General features: G+C 30.4%; 2 protein-coding genes across 4 annotated transcripts in view; both read right to left on the bottom strand.

Annotated features, from left to right (window-relative positions):
- Positions 1-8,302, bottom strand: part of LOC103579203 (protein held out wings) — a 40,934-nt gene extending 32,632 nt beyond the window's left edge. The window contains exon 1 of one of the 3 annotated variants that reach the window (XM_008560534.3): positions 7,254-8,302. In XM_008560534.3, coding sequence (XP_008558756.1) covers positions 7,254-7,380 — 127 coding nt within the window. In that variant the 5' untranslated portion in view covers positions 7,381-8,302. The remainder of the gene's footprint in view (positions 1-7,253) is intronic. The other 2 variants (XM_008560536.3, XM_053737834.1) reach the window with 2 other exon arrangements.
- Positions 8,303-13,503: 5,201 nt separating this feature from the next.
- On the bottom strand, positions 13,504-21,914 carry LOC103579201 (probable ATP-dependent RNA helicase pitchoune). The gene is made up of 9 exons (XM_008560533.3): positions 21,677-21,914; positions 21,521-21,607; positions 21,199-21,408; positions 20,871-21,131; positions 20,483-20,797; positions 19,946-20,400; positions 19,681-19,851; positions 14,231-14,408; positions 13,504-13,789 (listed from the first exon to the last, which is right to left on the bottom strand). Exons 1-9 carry the CDS (start codon positions 21,768-21,770, stop codon positions 13,623-13,625), a joined length of 1,938 nt encoding a protein of 645 aa, XP_008558755.1. The 5' UTR covers positions 21,771-21,914; the 3' UTR covers positions 13,504-13,622.
- Between the last annotated feature and the right edge of the window lie 274 nt (positions 21,915-22,188).

Consider the following 22,188-nt stretch of genomic DNA (forward strand, 5'->3'; position numbering starts at 1 on the left):
CATTTACTAACCGCGACTCGTTTCACTCGTTTGCGCCACTCACACACACGCCAACCGGCTCAAATTTCCCAGCGATATTCATCATCACTGACTTTTACTTTTTACCGGAAAAAAACAATGTATATTTTGTTTTCATGTGTATTAATATATTATATTAAATACATATTTATATGTACATGCAGAAAAATACTTTTAAATTAATTATTTTAATTAATTTTGTATACTGTATTTTATTTTCGTTGAATTTTTAATCAAGAATATTTTAATTTCATATATATATATATATACAATACATATATGTTACTTGTGTGTAGAGAGACTTTTATGTATTAGGTCTGTAGTATAGTAATTGTGAAACGTTTTTTTTATTTTTATTTTTTTCTCAATCAACCGCCTCAGGCAGTACGCTCGAGCACTTCCTTATTTAGAAATGTGCTGGAGAAACGTCTACGAGTCTGATGCCGGCATCGCGAATAAAACGCACCTTAACCAATGGACAACGGCATTCAACACTCGACTCTATACTGGTCGCAATACAACCGATCGACCATTGATCGCCTATATGGCTGGAGATAGACAACAAAGTCAACAACATAATCACTCGCTAAACCGTTTTATGTATTTATGTACTTATATAAAATTAATTTCATCCACTAGATAAATAATATAAATATATATAAGTACAACTAAAAAGGAGTTAAATTTTCTAAATAGTCATAGTACAATATGAATGGATGTAATTACAGTGACATTAAATTGTAGAGCTGAGAAATAATTATGAAACATTACATTAAAACATTCCTGAGTAAAAACGTTTTTTTTTCTCAACTTGCTAATCATGGTGTAAAAGAAAAATGTTAAATATTTTTTAAACAGGTAAAAATAAGCGGAAATTTACGAAATTTATTGGGGATCTTTTTTTTTCAGGTGAGAAAAATGTGTGTCAATTTTCTGAGGAATGTGGCGTAAGAGAAACGGAGACCCAGTAGGTGCGACACCAACTTTTTAACGAGGACTTTAAGAGAGTTTCTGTAGTCTTGACGGTACATTAACTTACACTTTAAAATTTACAACACGATTTCAATGGTTTTTCTAGTGTTTAAGGACGTTTATGTATATATATATATATATTCTATATATGTGTACATAGAGTAGAGTAGGTATTCCTTGAAAGAAAGTATGCTGGTGTAATTGCTGTGAGAGGGCACTTAGTTTGCTACTTTAAAAGAAACTTAAACTTCTCTTTCCTATTTTATGTGTACGCTAAGAGTTGAGAGAATTTTTCCGGGTGGGTCAAGAGATACGAGAAAATAATTGACCATCTTTTATAAATGTTTACATTGTATAAGAGAAAGTTTTTTAAGTATTAAATACGTAATGCTCAATAATAAGTTAACTGAAGAAAAAAAAATACATTACAAGTTTACGCTAAAAAAATTCAATTTACGACTGATTTAATTTTTTTTAAATTCATTGTCATTTTCACTGAATATATTTTTTATTTTGTAAGAGTTGTAGAAGCAAAAATATGTGTAAAAAAAATAAAAATATTTATAACAGTAAAAAATGACCGAAGCCTAATGCGATTTTAATTTTCGTCATCATTTTCATCGGATAACCTTCTTTGTATGTACACTGATTACATGTATTATTACACACGATTAGTCTTGCCCGAGTGTAATCAGTGGTCAAAATATTATGTGTGCAATAAACATAATAATAATATTATAACGAGAGTAAGAGGCGAAGGCAAAGGGAAAAAAAATTGGTTAAGCAGTTATGACAAGTAAAATCGATTCCCAGCAAGATGAAACGAGACCGTGCGAGTGCAAGATGAAGAAGATGATATTAAAGTTGTTATTTTGCATCATGCAACCAAGTGTGTTTGGTATTTGTGCCTCGGGCACGCCACCAACCGAGTGGGAAACGTTATCAGCATCGTTGAAGCACTCAATAATAGTTACGGTTCGTCGATCCACAACCGTCCACGATAGATATATTTAAAATGATATATAAAAACATATGAGTAAATAACTGCAACATAATTATCTTCGAAAAAAAAAATGTCAATTTTAAATTGATTGCTTGTAATAAACTTCAACTATAGTTTCATCATTATTTATATTTTATCACTGACAGTCAATAATAAAAATTATTTGACTATCATACATAATATAAAGAGACTCTAAAATTTGTCGCGCTTAGAATGAGAAACTAATTTATTCGGTCTCGTTAATATTAATTTCAAGCCGCAGAGGTTCAAGGAGCTGGCAAGTGTACGTGATCAGACTTTAACTAAGAGTACAATCTCTTGATTACGTTTGTATGCACCTACACATTGTATATAAATATGTATGTATACATACACTTTCTTTCCTCTACATTGAAGATACATATATCTATATATCTATATATATGGCTGGTTAACTCCCGGTGCTCATGTGTCTTGTCTCTTTGCACTTATAGCTACCGTTCTCTTTGAATCTTCCGTTCTCGAGGTTCACAACAAAGTGTATTAAAAATTCATTGGCCCGAAACAAAAAAATTATTCACATAATTATACTTATTCACTTTTTAATTTTCGTATCCATATATAATCAATTAAATACCGATCGGATGACTGGGTATTTATTTAATCCCCTTGAAGTGAAATTCACTCTAAAGGGGAGTTTGTTTTAATATTTTATCTCTGGTTCGGAGTAAAATTTACTCCAAAGGAAATTTATTTTTTTATTAAAACTCCGAATCCGGATTTAAATAAAATCCGTAATCAATCGAATCCACTCCCATTTTTTAAAGTAATAATTTATTTATTTATTATTATTATAAATAAATAAATAAATATACATATTCATAACAAGAAAGTCAATGGTATTTAACGCCCACCGAATATCCATTCATATATATATTTTCAATATTATAATGTTAATGTGACAACAAACGCATCAAGAGTGCATATAAAATACACATATACATATTTTCTCTTCACCTTTCTCACATGTATGAAAGACAACACGAGAAAAAAAAATTAAATTAAATAACAAAAAATAAATAAATACATAAAAATAAATATTTTAAGAAAGAAAGATCATGAGTGAAGAAAATAAATATAAAATACAAAAAGAAACAGGCTTACAACCTTTTAGGGCAAACTACTGTACCGCTGCCGGTTCGTGATAAAATTCGCAAAAGTTACCGGTACCAAATTATCTGATTTTTTTTTATCTTTCCATCCATCCTTTAATTCACTGCCCATTGAGCATTTATTTTCTCATCGGTAGTAATAATAAGTATAAGAATACCATCAATATTTATAGCGAAAAAAAAAATCCAAGTAAAATAGTTATAAAATAAAATGAAGTAATAAACATGCTGAGATATGCTTGAGTAAAAAAGACATATCTTGAAAGTCATGATCATATGATGTTGCGAGGAGCACACGAGTTGCTTTTGCCTGTCCAGGGGACATCATATATAACATATGTATAATGTTAGAGTATATATATGAGGGACGTACAAATACACTTGCGTGTACGCGTGGCAAATATAATAGTTGGGTGTGTGCCTTGGTTACACGACGATGGCGGGAGCGCTGGTACTTACATTACTGCGCGGCATACACTCTTTCTATACATAACATACTCGCCAGTGGCTCAACCTCAACCGGCCTCGGTTTATTCTACACTACCATACACTAGCAATACAAGTAAAGGGAGCCACACCGCGCCGTTCACGAGCAACAAGGAATGCGGCCGCGTTGGCAGGGCCAACCTCTGTTAAGTTATACAGCTACAGCTACATAGATACACTACTAGTATATTACATACATATAAATACAACATATATGTATGTTGAATGTGTTTGTGAGAGGAAAGGGACCGACCAAGTCTCCTCCTCTCCACAGGGGAGAAAAAAACGACGCGATGGTCTGGACGGTGAGTGAAGGGACCACGTGAGAGGGGTAGGCACTGACTTCTGGACTCATGACATCCAAGGGTACATATGTAGTACATATACTTTTGTAATCAAATTTTCGAGTCATTTTTCATTGGATGGTTAATAAGGAGTAAATTTTTAAATTATTTACACTGGTACCATTTACGAGCAATTAAGAGACGGTACTCACTTATGAGTATACTAAACTCACTTGTAAGTAATACTACAGTATTCCAGTAGCAGTACAATGCTATGACGACCACGCGTGTGGACTTGATAGACAAATTACTCAGTCGGGCCTTTGATAGGGACCAAAAGTACACTTGACATTCGCCAAATTCATCGCGAGCGCTTAATCTTCTTTTTTAAATGGTTAATTTGATCCACATGCATACATACATACATTGATATACATATGCATGTATGTAAAATCGTCTCAATGAGAGTTAACGAGAGATCCTTGATAAAATTTTCAACATAATTAATATCGTACAGTCATAATCATTTGTTTAACTGTGAGTGAAAAATTCTCCAATAAGTTCTTTAAATATTTTATAATTTTTGTAAGTGATTATAAAAATATTTATGACCAAGTGTCACAAAATTGATTTATTGAATTTTTATTTTAAGAGAAGACACATCGAGATAAAAAAATACCATTGCTGAGAGATTTTTCTTGAGACAAGAATATATACTCGATAATCATCAAGAATGTATTTTGTCTCAAGAATTTATAAACTTGATACAAATAATATTTGTTTCATTCAAGTAAAATCATTTTCAGATCTATCAACATGTGAAATTTAGTAATCATTTTATTCTCTCAAGAAATCCTACTTGTGGGAAATTTATAATTCATTTAAGAAATTATTGAATCAAGAAAATCTATTCTGAGTAATAGTAATTGTTTATCTGTGTAAAAAATTATATAATATGCCGATAAATTGTATCAAAGCGAAAATAAGTTTCTAAGGTGTATCATTAAGAGAGAACCTATCAATTTAGGGCGTTACATGGACCTCCAAGCACATCATGATAAAATGCATCACAGTATAATATTTGGGAGCGATGCCAGAGAAATACAGTTTAATATTCCGTGAAGGCAAGTGGCATTTTTCGCGCTATATAACTGCCACTTGGCGTAAACACCAGAACCAACCATGATGAGATATTTCCGGGCACTAATTTTTATTTTTTCATCAACTCCCTTCTCTCTTTTTTCTATAATATACATATGTACGTCAAAACTATAAAACTATTTGGCTCATCTTCCTACGCATCACTGGCCCTAGTTTATAATCTAAACTGTAAATAGACCATATTTAATTCTATTACTATTATTGACAATAATTAGTGTTGACAATTTATAAAATTTCTACCCGAGTCAAAAAAACCAAATTCGGGTTTAAATCTCAAAGTTCTCAATGATGTTTTCGAGGATCAATTTTGAATTTTAAGATTGACAACAGTATAGAAAGTTATTCTAGTTTAGTCCTCAAAGTAGTAGTTGTGACCAATTTTACCACTCAAAAGTCTCATTCGACGTATTATCTCTCCTCCCTTTTTCTATCTAAAATTTTTCATTCATTGAGGATTTTGAAGTTTTAGTTTATAATTTAAAATCGATAAATTATTTGAATTTAAACCTCATAGTTTTCATTAAAAATTTTTAGTATTGAAGAAGAGTTACTTTCTGGACGGCAAATAAAACATCAAAGGAATTGAGGCTTTTGAGAACTAAATTATAATTTTTTTTTCGACTCTGATATAATGTTCTTAAATCTCAAACGTAAGAATAAAAACCAAAACAATAACAGTATGTAATATTTGTAAGTAAGAAAATACAGATTAGTTTGAACTTATTTAACTTTTTTCATTGTAGATAAAGTTAAATTGAGTGATAAAAAAAAATCAATTAAGCCGTAACATTATTAATAACTATAAAATAAAATAAATTAAGTTTTATTATTTTTAAAATTAAATCCTTCATCTGTTAAATTTGTTGAATATTTTTTAAAGAGACAACTTATGTTGAAAATAATATTTTATATTTTTATGCTAATATTTATTCTTGTGAACAAAGTGATTAAATTTAAAAAATTAATTAAAGATGATATCATACTTCTTTTTTTTTTTTTTTCTAAATGAATATTTGTTATTTTAATTGAAAGTGACTCTATTAAAGACAATATATTGTATATAGTAATCTGTTTTACTAATAATTGTTTACGTTTTATATATATTATACAATACTCAGTCATGATTTTATGAAAGAACATTCACGTGTAATTAATTCTTATTTAATACTAAAAGGTACAAAAAATATAAAAAAAACTTTGTGTAAAAAACGTTCAAGTTTAAAAAAAAAAAAGGATTAAGCAAAGCCAGGTAGCACCTGTGACGTTTCCTCACAAGGTGTATATTTACTGAGTACACAGACATTTCTAACACAAACGAACCATGTCGTCGATATATATTCTCCAGCCTACATTATCTATCATACATTAAATTCAAATAAACTTTAATTACCAAACCGAATTAATAATTTAAAAATCTCTATCGTTATATATTATATATTAATTATAAAGTAAATAACTTTTGAATAAAATAAATTTAAATCTATGCTAATAATTTTGAGTGCACGTGACTCGAGGCCAAGGTTTACTGCTGGGCTTCGACACTTTTTTTACAACTTTTTATTTTTTTATTTTATTTTATTTTAACCGACGTTGCGGACGACCTTGTACGCAGATTCTCTACTCTCTCTTTTTGATGGAATTCTCATCTTGCTCAGATATTTTCACACCCAAATAAACGCCATTGATATAAATATAAATATAATTGTAAATACTAAATAAAAACCACGTGACTTTAAATGATAATAACTGAGTCTTGATGACGACGACGACGACGACAATATAATAGCACGTTAACGATAGTTACTCAATGACTCAGAACAAAACCATTAAATGTCTTTCTTTTAAATCTTTTTTTTCTTAAATTATTTTAAAATGCAGTACATTGTGTTGTAAAAAAAGAAATTTAAAATGACTCATTGTCAATAAGAGTAATTACTCTGACCGCCGACCTTGAATTAACATAAAATAAAATAAAAAATATAAAGAAATGTCTAGGACACGAGCACGTGAGAGTTACACTTACTCCAAAATCACAAGTCAACTGATAATTTTTTAAAAAAACAAAAAACTGACTGTACACTTAAAAATATCAACTCACTTGCTAATTCCTCGAACGTGTAGTCTCACATTGACTATTATCATAAATAAAAATAATAAATTAATAAGTATGTAACTCACCTTCATCTAGAAGCCGTTCGACATGTATAAAGACATTTGGAAATGCCGCAAGTTGTTTTCTGTCTTTCAATAATTGTGACAGATAGTCCGCAATACTCTGAGTGGTTGGATTGGTAGTATCACACATATTTGCTGTTTACGTTAACGTCAAAATCACGATTTATTTAAAATTTCTCTACAGAGAAATTAAACCAAGAAATAAATTATATTGCTTTAAATTTAAAATCCACCGTGTATTGTCACTTGTGTATATGTATATATATATATATATATATCTATATATATGTATGTTTTAATACTAGCCGACGATTACGTATATAGTCTCTTGGATATGTAGTCGTTGGTGCGCAAATAACACGTCCGGCGCGCGTGTGGTCTATCCTCGTTTGATACGTAAACTTTATCTTTATCTATCTCTCTTTCTTTCAGTTGGCTCGTTTTTTTATAACTTATTCTCTCTTGTATTTTTTCTTCGCGATTCGCGAGTAAAACGGACGGAATCGTTGTGTCAGAGACAAGAGACCGAGGGCACAAGTCCCTCGCTCGCGCCTCTTGTTGACGAAAAAAAAAAAAAAATACTCCAAATATTTTTTATTTTCACAACTATTTCTTCTTCCTCTTCTTCTTTAATTATTTTTGACTAAATAAACCGCCACGTTCTGCAACAGTGACACCGGGTTGTCTAGTTTATGATAAAACAATTGTTATAACAAACAGTATTACAAACCAATCACGTTTTAAATACTATTTTATGTTTTATGAACAAGTAAATGTGTAATTAACAATAAAAAAAAACAGAACACACACGCACTACCGGAGTATCGGGTCTCAACTGCACCGCTCCGCGTGTGCTCGATCGTGCCGACCTGTCGTCTTCGTTATTTCTCCGTGTCTCGAGACCCTCTTTTTCTCAGTATACAACACAAACTTATTTCTATACTCACTGGTTTACTCTTTAATCTTCCTCCTCCACTACCACTACCACGTCGTCGTCGTCGGCGTAGCGAAGCTCGTACCCGTTTAAACTTTTCTAACTATATCCACCTCCACTTACTTACGACACACTGCTGCCGCCGTACCAGCAATTGCAATTCTGTGACGTCGCGCCCTACTGTTGCGCACGCGCGACATTTAAATTGCACATGCGCGCCACCTAATTATGCGCGCGTGCGCTGTAGATATCTTAAGGCGCATGCGCATGTAAATAGTGCGCAAGCGCGCAATATAAAATACATGAGATATGCAACATACTTGAGAGAAATCTGTCCACCATGTCTTCCCGCCCACTACCATATACGGCCTCCGCGTGGCTACGGACCGTGATATGTACAAACGACGATGGTATAGACACAAATACAAATATACTTGCTGCTGTTAACGGCGAGAGTAAGACAGAGGTACATTGTATGGAAAAGAAAAAGAAGAATAAAGAAAAATAAATTTAAAAAACTGGTGAGTTTGAGAGTGTGAAACTAAACGGAATTCATATGTGTGCTGTGAACTGAGATTCCTCTGCAACGATGCCCAACATAATGAGAAGACTTGTATATATAATCTGCATCAGAAGAACTGGATAACTCTTAAAACGACCTTCAAGTACTCTTTTAACTGTACAGCTAAATTATTTAATTACTTTACAGCCTGAAGGAGCAGCCGTCTATTAATATTTATTTATAATTTTATTTTATATAATCCAGAGCATGTAATTGTTATTTCAGACGTTTAATGTTAATAGACAATTATAAACCTCTTACCATGTTGTAAAAAGTATTTGTTTATAAATTCGGGAAAAACTGGTTTGATAAGATAATAAATATTTGCACAATTGACAAAATAAATTTAAAAATTTAAACTTTCAGATTGTTGGTATGCCTTTTAAATGCAGATAAATTTTTAGTCAATTAATATGCCAAGCTGATAAAAACCGATGGAAACTGGAAGTGAGATAGATGGTCCAAATACATAAATATCAAATGACCGTTCATATAAAATATTACATATAGATTGGTTGCATATAGTACAGCACAATTTTAAAAGAGACGTATATATCTCACGGTCGGTGAGGCGTGACGTGCCGGCACTACGCTTGTTAGAAAACGAACGCGAAACATCCACGTAGAAATATATGGATGATGATGATGATAATAATATAATATTGAGGATAGCGAAGGAAGCTCCCGCCTTTGGATGACCCAAATCTATACCGATAAATGATGTTTCGTTTCCTCCTACATAACATCTTGCAGACTCCACCTGTAGTAATATCACGTGTAGTGTTATAGGTATATGTAGGAGAAATACGAGGTGAACATCTCGTGAGATAACGCGAAAGTACTTTATTTCACAATTTCATACCACTAGTGCTATATGTACATAGATAATAAATGATGACAGTGATAGGATTGCACAAGCAATATCTAGGGTAAATTGTACGTATAATTATAATTTTATATTTTGGATGAAAGTCGACATAGACAGAATTTTTTTAAAAATCTGTAAATTAATATCCGTGTAAATTTTCTCAAGCTGTTTTTATGGTACCATAAAGGTGTTCGCATTTATCTGTAAGGTGATGTCATGACATCTACTACTTTTAGTTTGTATATGTATGTATAATATGCCGTTAACTATTTTTGCAGTTAACTGTGGAATTTATTATCAATATTACATCAACGCACATTGCACTTTTAACCATAAGTACATTTCTTTCAGTGTAATAAATTATTATTGTGTTAAGACTTGAAGTTAAAGTAAAAATACAAAAATAGAGTTTAAGAATTCTTAAGATGACAATTATTATTATTGTAATTATGATAATGATGATGGTAATAGTAATGATGATGATGATGATGATGATGAAGAAAAGGCAACGGGATGATTTGTCAAAACAGGTGGAACTCATTGAGACGACGCCCGTAAGTTTTTCTCGCTGGAGAATAAAAATCTAAATGCCAGAGTCCTTGATTATTCTTGAATATATTATTTAACGCACTGTTGTGTAGTATCTCATCATAATCACAGTGTGATATGTTTCAACATGTATTATTCATAGAGTCAACCTACTCATAAATATATACCAATATATATTTATGTAGCATTTGTGTATGCATATGAATATGAATGCATGCATGTATGGAAATACAACATACATTTAATAGAGAATTTTATTTAAACCCGTCGGAGGGTGCACAAATAAGTAGTAAGTACGGTCACCATCATGTACATACAGCTAACAAAACAGACACTGAGACAACGTCAAGTCGGTCAACAAGCGAAGGAATTTGCCATTTCTTCATGTAATGCACACTCGATTAAATTACACCGAGAATAAATTTACTTCTACGTATATATGTATATGTATAAATAAATAATAAATATGAGCTGAAAAATTACCATAAGAAATTACATACGGAGAAAAATAAAAAAAATCAAGTAATTTTCCGGATTATGTCGCTGAATGCCGACCATCAGATCAGTCAACTAAAATCACCACTGAGCAATTGTACCCATATGTTGCATTACAATAACAGTTTAAGATCTGACTGACTAACTGTCTACCTATTCGAGTGAATGATTTAAATGATGTTTGATGTTTTAAAGAGGGAAAGGAAAATGAATTACGTGAGTTTCTAGATTCGGTGGCATATATAGATAGTGATAAATTGGAATTGATGCTGTGTATAAAACCAATACTAACATACGCAGTCATTCTACATTAGCAATCTAGTCAGCATTTTACCTTTTACAGCTATTGAAAACTATATAATAAGAACTTACGAGATATGCGTGGGCACTTGCCGTAGTCGCAGTCGCCGATGTAGTTACGTATCTATAGTTTTTTTTTTATTTTTTATTTTCAAATGAGTATTATCCTGAGAAATCTGTCTAAACTGTTAACTGTACTGCGCTGTTGAGCTCTGTTCCCTTCGAACTTTTTGAGAAATGACAATTTTCCGTTATAGTACATGTAGACACTTTACTAAGATTAGATTCATTAAGACGTGTTTTCTACATATTTATCTGCAGTTGTAAGTAGCAGTATGCAATGCTTATAAACAAGTACCTTAAAGTAACATCCGGCCAATCCAGTTTTACTTAACATCTTGATGTTCATGATTCTTGTGTCTCTGTATGGTATGACCTCAATGACTTTACTCTTCATCGCGTTAATTTTATTATTAGGTATTACCGTTTACATATATATATATATATCACATATTACTCATCAAACTCATCATTACATTATCTTATTTTATTTTTTATTCCATCATTTCAACTAATCGACCGCAACTAATGTTTCATATTAAAAAAAAAATATATATATATATATATATATATATATATATATATATATATATATATATATATATATAATAAATAATCAAGACAAATGATTAATGTATAAATGATTCATTTAGTCGATATATATTTATGAATGATTGCAAATGTATAAAATAATTAATAAGCTGAAGGAATAAAAAAAACTTGAGAATTTTAAATATAAAATTAAAATATTATCTTTTGATTAGCATTTAACGATGCAATTTGTATAAATGCACGTGTTTATGTCTCAGCACTTATATTATTTTATCAAGTATAAAAGATCACTCGTTCAGCCTTAAAAAGAAAAGTGATATTAAATATTTTCCACTAAACAACGAGTCATAAAATAATAATTATGCAACACTATCTTTAAAACATCATCATACCAATCTTACTTCTTAAATACATGAAATAATAATAATGATAATAAAATAAATAGTAACAGTCACTTGCAAAAAAATATTATGAATAATGTTGAGATCACCGACCGCATTATCCTGCACACTACCGTCATCACCATCATACAATTTGCGCATTACCGTACGCTAAATTTATTATATTTAAAAAATAATTTTAAGCAATGACAATAATCATAAGCAGTTCTTTCATGTCCATGAAATTCAAAGTTGCTGATTATTTTTATTTCCACATTCCACACGCAGTAAAATACCAACGTCAAACTTTGCTCAATGTGCACACATTCATACATATAAACATACATACATGCAAGAAATTCAAAACTTATTATATTGCCAAGAATATTCAATGAAGTATGACAATTAAACCGACCAAGTGACTATTGCCCTACATATAAAACTGATATATTGTCAAGTTGTTTTGATACTGTCATAAAATAAGCCCGATACCTTTCGCTAATTATGACCGGAAACAATTCAACTATTTTATATATAAGATCTATATATCTTGTACACATAAATAAATAAACCTATAACTAAACATTTTGAAATAATAAATGTCGAAAATAGGCGCCAGATAAATATTCTATCAGTGCCCGTGATAATAAATAAGATTAGTAGCAATATTAATTTGAATATTCCAACATGATTAGAATATTATATACGCTGTAATAAAACGTCGTAGTTGACGTGATTCAGGCTGGTGCCTTTACCTTGGGTGTCTTCAATGATCATAACATCATAACAATAAAAAGAGTATGTAAGTAAGTAAGTAAGTATAATAAGAGCCATATATACATATATATATATATATATATATATATATGTGTATAATATAGCTCCGCTCTAAATCGCACATATAATGTGCGTGTGTATATTACTTGTACATGATATGTAATTCACGTAGTGTAGAGTATGTAGTTTAGTTTAGTAGATGCATGTGGGCATCGATTGAGCCTGGTTGATCCTTGAGAACCGCCTCGGTAATATCCCACGGGCGTTACCTTCTATGCCCCGTCCGGCGCCTACACACATATTGGTTAATGTAAAGTTACGTTGACGTCACATTCTATGACCGTAAATGGCTGGCAGTAAGACCACGTGGGCGCGACTACACCAGGCATAAGTTATAAATTATATGCCTATTTTCCTAAACGACATTCTCTTACTTTATATATTTATATACACTTTCTTTCTCACTCACTCTCTTTTACTTTCACAGTACTTGTTATTGTACATATATACATATATAACAATAATAATAAGAAGTAATAAGTTGAGTTAGTCTCAAAACCAAGTAAAGATATTTCCTCAGAACTCTGATCGTATCTGATTGAGCCGCGTGGGTGCTCGACAGTCACTTAAGCCACAGATTCTTCACTTAAAACTTTCAATTTCCGTACTTGTATACTTTACTCACAAGGTGTTAAATGCAGATAAGTAATACGTGTAATTAAAAGTAAATCTGTAATTATATCTTTAGAGGATAATAAAAAAAAAATTGCTAATAATTAAAAGGTGATAAGTTTAAAATATAATATTTCAAATGAAATTATAATTAATTATTTATAAAATTTAGTTATTAAAGTATTTAATTGTTTTATGCATAATGAAATTATTGGACTACAAATTAATATCTTGAAAACGTTTTCGAATTATTTTTCTTTTCTACTTGACGATATATTTTACTCTTTTGTACTTCTCGTCCGGCTTTTGGGTTGTTCATATTATTTAAATATCCATATCCACCACCGCCAAGTCGTTTTCGTGGTCTCGATGCTTTACTCACTCCCACTTCTATAATAAAGTCGTTAAGGAAAAAAAAAAGAGTAAGATGTTGAAAAAATAAAACTAAAAATAAAATATAAGTTTAAAATATACAAAAGGAAATTTTTTATCTTATAAAATATAATTTGCACAAGTTCATGGTGAGAATTACCAAATTTGGAAGTGCCCACACTAAAACATCACCAATAAATCAACTAAATAAATGGCGCAGCGCTATCTCAATGATATTATTTAAATAATAAACGAAAATCGTGAGATTAATATATTAATGTGTGGCTAGAAAATAATTTAAATTAATGTAACAAATAAATAAATAATAATGTGAATAATTGTATGATTGTTTCATGGGTTTTGGCAAATATTTTGGCACTGATATCAATAGCTATTAGTTTAAATGAACGGTGCGCAATGACTTTGTCACAATGCATAAGCATTATTTAAAAAGGATACTTAAATCAACTGCAGGCGGTGTGGCAAATCCAAATGATTTGCCAACTTGGAAGAGATCCAGTGTTTCTACGTCAAATATCTGTTTAAGATGATGTGAATCGTAAGCTCTGACGTACGATTTGAATGCTTCTTTAGCCGACAAATTCAAGTGATAATTCTTTGATATTATTTGCTCCAACTGAAATTATAAATAAACAAACAAACAAATAAATTAATAATTAAGGTCAAGTACCTGAATTACCAGCCTTCTATTGGCATCAAATTCTCATGCATATTTTTATGACTAAAATAATTATATCAATCAAACTGTAAGTTAATTGTTGTAAAGCCTATTAAAGAATTTCTTAATTTTTTTGAAGCATAGAAATAGTATATTGCGTGACAAGGTATCAAACAAAACGACTTCAGTTCAGAGTGAAGTTGGCCGTCCGCTTTATTCTGTGTGACACACAATATTTGTCATGATTACCTGCGTTGGCTTCAAGTTTCAGTGCCAGCAGCCAGTCGGAAACAAGTTAATTTAAGACCAATGGTGCGATCAACTATTAGCGTGAGCGCGAATTGTGATTTGCAATTTATAATAAAGCAGAAACTATAAATACCATTTATTATTTCACTCATTTTTATAAAACTTAGGGCCAGTTTGTCAAACCGGGTTTAAATTATTATTGCTGATATATCTACATTTATATTATTAATGAATAGATACTAGCAATATAAATTTATACCCGGATAAAAATAAACCCGGTTTGAAAAACTAGCCCTCAATCAGAAAGTCACAACTGTCATTCACGCAAATAAAATTAATGGTTTGAAATTACTATTAAAGAAATGACAAAGATCATAGTTTAAATTACGAATACCTTCAGTCAGGGGGCAGAAACATTATTTGTTTCTTTCCAAGGGATAAAACACATATTTCTGCTCGTCAACAATGTATTCGCAATTTCCACGATTTCTAAAATTTGTTCGCGGTGTTGGACTGAAATTCGCTTATTTCGTCTGGTTGTAGAGACACTGAAGCTTTAAGTTTCGGTGTTAGTATTATGAAAACTACTACATTATCCTATATGTAAAGCATATGACATAAAAAAATAATGATGATTATTATTATTAAGAAGGATTGTTTGTATTCCTGTAAATTAATTCAGTAGATGATGAATCTCAACACGGAAGTAATTCGAAATCCAAATGCGTATACACGATGTGCGGTTGCTCTTTTACAGCTATCGTCGTTAAGTTACACGGTTGAAATATAAATCAGACGAAACTGCTATCACTCTACAATAATTCTCTTTATAAGTAGGTAAAAAGATAATAGATACTACAATATTTGCATTCATAAATTTTCCATACTAGCAGCCGACACAGTAAGAATTAATGATTCGAATAAAAAAAAAACTAATGAATAGTTATTGAGATTAAACTAGATTTATCGCGTGTTTCAATCGCTTACAATGTTGCTAATTTACTCACAAATAACCATTAATACATTCTCACGTAGGAAATCCTTGTGTTTATCTAAATAATAATAATAACAGTAATGAAAATACATTTTTTTTATGATTTAAATAAACCAAAAAAAATTACAATGTAAAAAATATTCAGTAGTTTAAAGTATTGTATACCCTACTAAAACTTCTAAATAGAAAAACTTTCACGTGAGAAAATCAAAAAACTTTCTAAATCATATTATCAATATAAATATTAACTATCAACCGCATATTACTATTTATATATTTATCATTAAATTTAAATTGAAGCCCTTGTATAGAAATATATTTTCAACTGAATAAGAGATTGTTATTGTTTTACTAGTGAATGATTATTATTATAAATGCTACAATAATTATTGCAATTATTTATACCACGAATAATTATTATTTTAAATCAGTCACTAAAATTTTTTCCAATAAATTTGACTACATTTATATACATAATAAAAAAAAACGCGTAGTTGTAATTTCAAATGATTTTTTTTAACCGTGCATTAATTTGACTATAAATTGATTATTTTAAAAATAAATATTTATGATTTTGAGAATAGCTATTAGATAAAAAAAATTCCAAGTGCGAATATATATATTTGACAACCAAGACTACGAAGAATGAGAATAAAAAGGGGAAAGAGAAGAGAAGAAGAAATGAGATTAACAGTTAGGCAAGTACCCTGACAAAGTTGACCGGGATATTTGTGAGATATATGTCGTGAAAACGCATAAATATTCTTAGCTATCTCGACTTAGATTAGCATCAGTTGTGCAGTATATCGCGCAATTCATAAATTGGCCTTTCGCCGAGAGCGGCTAAATAAAAAAACAAAAAAAAAATATATATATATATATACATATATAAAGGGAGGTAGATCCAGTGGAACCGGTAGCTTACGGGTACTGATTTCACATGTATTGGTATCTCGTCAAGTACCATCACACATGTAAATATATACATAATCTATAGAATATAGTATGCGTAAAGTAAAAAAAGAAATCGAACAAGAAGTGGATCATGAACGGATCTTCACGTGCGATCACCGAGGCAATATAATCTGATCCTCGGTCTCAACTGGAATCAACTCTCATCTCAAACTTTACTCAATTCGTATCATCTTTATACGTTGGATGGATTATGTGTGTTGATTCTAGAGTGAATCTGGTGCATTAAGTGAAGTAGAGGGAGTGGTACTATCTTCTTACTCTGTTACTTATTCAGCATACAGTGAATCATTCGGTATACCGTGTGGGCGCTATACTCCTCTCATCGAATTTTCTTAAATTCTCATTCTTCATCTCTTATCTTAACTTTGCTTCACTTATTTTAACCCATCATCTCATTTGCTGGCTGGTTAAAACACGAGACACTTCTCGGATAAAGCATAACGCAATATAAGATTTACTTACGCCTTGTTTTATCTAAATCTAAAAAATATTATAATAAATTCCACTACATGCGTATACATTTTAACACTTGATCGCTGATTCATTACTATCGTCGTATAGTACGTACACATCAGTAGTAAGATCTATTTGTCTGTCGTGATTGCTTTTGGCACGCTGACTTTAAATATCATGATATGTTTTGATTACATTAAAGATTATTCACTCTTTCATATAATGATCCTCAGTACGATGTGCAACATGGATAATTTTTATCTCTCTAGTAATCGATACTGTTCATATTAATAACGGACTACTGTATAAAGTATTACTACTTATAAACATTGTTTATTTTATTTTAATTTAATTTAAAGATTCACGATTACATTATATTATTTATATAAATTTCAACATTCTGTACAAATAAATCTTTTATCAACATGTGGATTAAATTTCAGCGTGTTTAACTTCATTTTTGGTCGCACATGTTCCCAATTTAATGCAAAACCAATAGAACAAAAAGTTTTAAAAGGTATATGTATTTTTAAAATGTATATATATTGATAATTAAAATAGTAGTAATTGATGACTGTCTTACAACACATGCCTTTTAAAGAATCCTTTATTTTCTATTTAAGTTTACTAGTATTTATTTATTTTACTCAAGCTTTTATCCAGTACACGTGCCAGTAAAAGCTGTGGCAGTAAGTGCACATTTATCCAATGAAAGAATCGATTCACTCATTACGCGGTTACTCTCCCTCTGCAGCGTAATTAACGCATCCTCATGACTGCTATCAATTAGACACCACTGGCTAATAAGGTCAACTAACTCTCCGTTGGCAATGAATTTACTTCTTCATTTATGTATATATATATATATTATATTATACTGTATGTAATCTTACTCATCCAACATCCTCAAAGTTAAATATATTAAATACTCAGTTGTAATACGCAACACATCTCTTGCCTATCACTCTATTAGTTCATCAGACTGTACATAGGTACTATAAAGTAGCATTACATCATTAAGATTAAATATTATCAGTAACTGGTCATCTTAAAACACTTCCGCAGACTGAAATAAGGCACGTGACTTTTACTATTCAACAACAAAACAAGTATGTGCTGTAAATATAAGTATGCTATCATTACATGTGAATATGTAATTAGGATAATAATTTATCTTTATATCAAAACTGCAAATAGACAATCTGTCTGTTTTCTTTTATTTTTACTGGTAATAGAAATTCAAGAAAGTACTGCAGCAATAGCGGAAACAAATACATAATAACAAAATTGAAGATACAATTTCAAGTAATAGATTTCTAAAATATCTCTAATTTTAAATTATTTTTTTTCTCAATGGAATACTTATTGAATGGATTTTCATATGTATTTTATAATTTCTCGCTATGAAAATTGAAAATTTTTGAAAAAAAGGAGTTATTAGTTTCGGTCTGATTTTCTAAATTCGAGTTTTCATCAGATCTCGACGTTTTGATGTCCTAGGTAACTGTTCTGACTATTTCCGGATAGACGCCCGGCCGCGTATGGGTAAACTTTTTTTGTCAGACAATATCTTTGGAACGAATCAATCGACTGGCGGCAATCGAAAGAGCTCACAAAGGCTTAGAACTAATTAGATTTTGAAGTCAATCGACCGGTAGTTTACAAGTTATACGATAAAGAAAAATAAAAGAAAAATTTCGAGTTTTGAGCTCGCTGAGCTCAAAAACAGCGAGAGGTACTTGGGGTTGGCCCAAGGTCAACACTTTTACAGATTTTTTATCAAAATTTTATAAATGCATTCAATATAATTTTTGCCTCTGACTTTATATATTTACTGAAACTCAATTCAAAGGTTGCAACAAACTGTCACATTAGATCAGACATTATTAAAGTTTATGTTTATTATCCAGCTGCTGCTGTTGCATTAACGAGCTTCCTGAGTAATGCGAAGAATTTAGATATATAAAATAAGACACATGTGAATATATTTAAGTCCACTCTATTCGCGTTGATTTCAAGGATAAATACTTAACTCAGCGCAGTAAATTTATTTTTTTATTTTATTTTTTAGAGTGTAAGTGTATAAATATATTTATAAGTATGTGTTATGAATTTGTGATTAAGAAAATGCGTAGTATTGAGCTATTGTGTTGTCTATTTAGTAATACCTGACAATGACGAATGCCTAATTGAATATATCGATTACTCAATTAAGAATACATATGAAGAAATTTTAAATGCTAATTAATTTATCTTATATTGAGTACTTAAAAGGTAAATTATTATTATATACTCTGACTTGTATTAAAATAAATAAAGTTACGACGCAGTAATTTAAAAAATATAGGGGTAAAATAATAATTATGTTATTGCAACAAGAATTGTTATACTTGTGACTCAGGTAATAAAGCGTTGGCGGGCTTAGTATGATTTACTGCGCTTGTTAATAAATTATTTAAGTACTTAGTATTCATAGGCACGCATTTGTGTGTTGGAATATTAAGTAAGTAATATTTAAATAATTAAACTTATAATAATGTAATAAAAATTATAACTTACTTGAGGTTGGATGTTTGCGATTTTGTTCCACGAGAAATCAAATTCGTTTACAGTGACACGAGCTTTCTTGAGATAACGAAGAAAACCAAGTTCTTCAGGACGAAGAATTAATAGAGCACGACCACTGCTTCCTTCACCACGTGCTGTACGACCAACACGATGAATATATTCCTGGTGGATTAAATGAATTCATATATTTTATTAATTATTAAATTATCAACAAGACTTAGTCGTGAAACTCTTGCTATTTAATATGATAAATTACCTTAGGATCATCTGGAGGATCATATTGTACAATCCAATCAACAGAAGGAATATCAAGACCTCTTGCTGCGACATCAGTACACAAGAGAATCCCTTCTGATGCATTACAAAATTGGTAGAAGGTAGTTGTACGTTTTTGTTGTTTCTGTTTACCGTGAATGCACATTACGGGTAAATCGATGTAGTTAAATAATTCATTGAAGTATTTTACAGCCATACAGGAACTGAAGAAAACCATTATCTTCTTTTTACGATTTTTTTTCAAGAATGTGAACAATAGAAGGTTTCTTTTTTCGCTGGGACATATTACGTAACCCTGCTCTAAACCATCAACAGTTGCCTGGTCTTTGTCATCATCAACACCAATATAAATTGGTTCTTTTTTTAATGCCAAAGCTGTCAGTGCTTCAGTTTTCTTTGTTTGAGTTGCACTGAACAACATTGTTTGTCTTCGTTCTGTAGTAGTTTATTTAAATATTCAATTAATATTAAAACAAATAATAAACATAAATATATAATTATTTATTTATTAACTTACTCGGTAAGATGTTAATAATTTGTTTAAGATCTTCTTCAAACCCAATATCAAGAATACGATCAGCTTCATCAATAATAAGACATTGAAGATTTTTAAATAGAAAATCTGGAGTATTTTGAAGATGATCAATTAATCTTCCGGGTGTTACTACTAAAATATTTATTCCTTTAGCAAGTTTTTGTGCTTCTGCTTGTCTGCTGGCGCCACCCATCAGTAAACCAAAAGTATGATGATGATACTTCATTAATTCCTTAAGAACCTCATATGTTTGCATTGCCAACTCACGTGTCGGTGAAATAATAATACATCCAGCACCTTAAGCAATAAATTATTAATAAAAATAATATATATACACAGCGATTATCATAATTTATAAAGCTATACAAACCATTTCGTGGCATGAATTTTAACTTGTAAATAAGTTCTACAGCAGGAATAAGAAACGCCAAAGTTTTTCCGGAACCAGTTTTGGCAGCACCAACAAGATCGCGGCCTTCAAGCAGAGGTGGAATTGCTTTGGCTTGAATTTCTGTCATATTTTCAAAACCCATATCTTTTATAGCTTTCAAAGTAAGATCACAAACTTTTCCAATTAAAGATTCGAAAGATTTGTCATTTGAAACATCAAAGCCGACTGAAGAACCTGGTACTGTGAATTTAAAAAACAAATTAATCAATCGCTTGAGTTTTATTAGTAAATTTTAAATTTATCTTACAGCTTTTTGTAGTTTGATCATCTTCAACATCACTGTTATCTTCTTCTTCTTCTTCTTCATCATCATCATCATTATCACTATCATGATCCTTTGAATTTGAATTATTACCATTTGTAACTTTATTTATTTTTTTCTGTTTGGTTGTAACGTCAACCGGTACTTCTTCTTCTTCCTCATCATCCTCACTCTCTCTTACTCTGTTCTTTTTTTCTACAAAAAAAGCAGAATAATTATAAAATATAAAAACATTTATAAAATACGCCTGTACTTAAATAATTATAACCTATAAGACACCATGTGGTGCTAATAATAAAATTCTTACTTTTCACTGAACCATCTTCAGTATGTGGTCTTTTTCCAGCTCCATTAACTTGAGTCACCTTTTTAGGCTTTTCATCATTAATCACCTCTATAAAAAACAATAACTTAAATAATTTCAAGAGATTTTGTAGTGAATTAACCAACAACAATAATTTACCTTTCAGCTTCAACTTTTTTTCATTCAACGCTTCTTTTTTACGTTGAATTTTTTTATTCATTTTACGCGATAGATATTTATCGGGAACAGACATCGTGATGATTTAATTTTTTAAATTTCAAATTATTCCAACAATTACTACACAAAACAATTACAATACATCACAATAATGTGATCATACACATAACCACCAATAATAACCACGTGTGAAATTGTAGAATAGAAAGAATATGGAGTGAGAATTTAAATGTTTAAACGGTGTACCAACATCAAGCGGATTTCCCTGTCGTCTAGTGACTTTTTTCTCTATTAGTGACATTTTAAATATTCATTGATTTAAAATAAATTATTTATTTGTTCATCAGTACAATAAATAAAATATTTTTTTTATAAGTCACACTAAACTTTTGAAAATATTTTTATTTTTAAATTTATTAATAAATTTACACATACATTTGCTGTAATAATAAATTTTTGTAATCATATGTCTAATTAGCAATTGCTGGCTTATA

This window comes from Microplitis demolitor, chromosome 3, assembly GCF_026212275.2.
Source record: "Microplitis demolitor isolate Queensland-Clemson2020A chromosome 3, iyMicDemo2.1a, whole genome shotgun sequence".
Taxonomy (NCBI): domain Eukaryota; kingdom Metazoa; phylum Arthropoda; class Insecta; order Hymenoptera; family Braconidae; genus Microplitis; species Microplitis demolitor.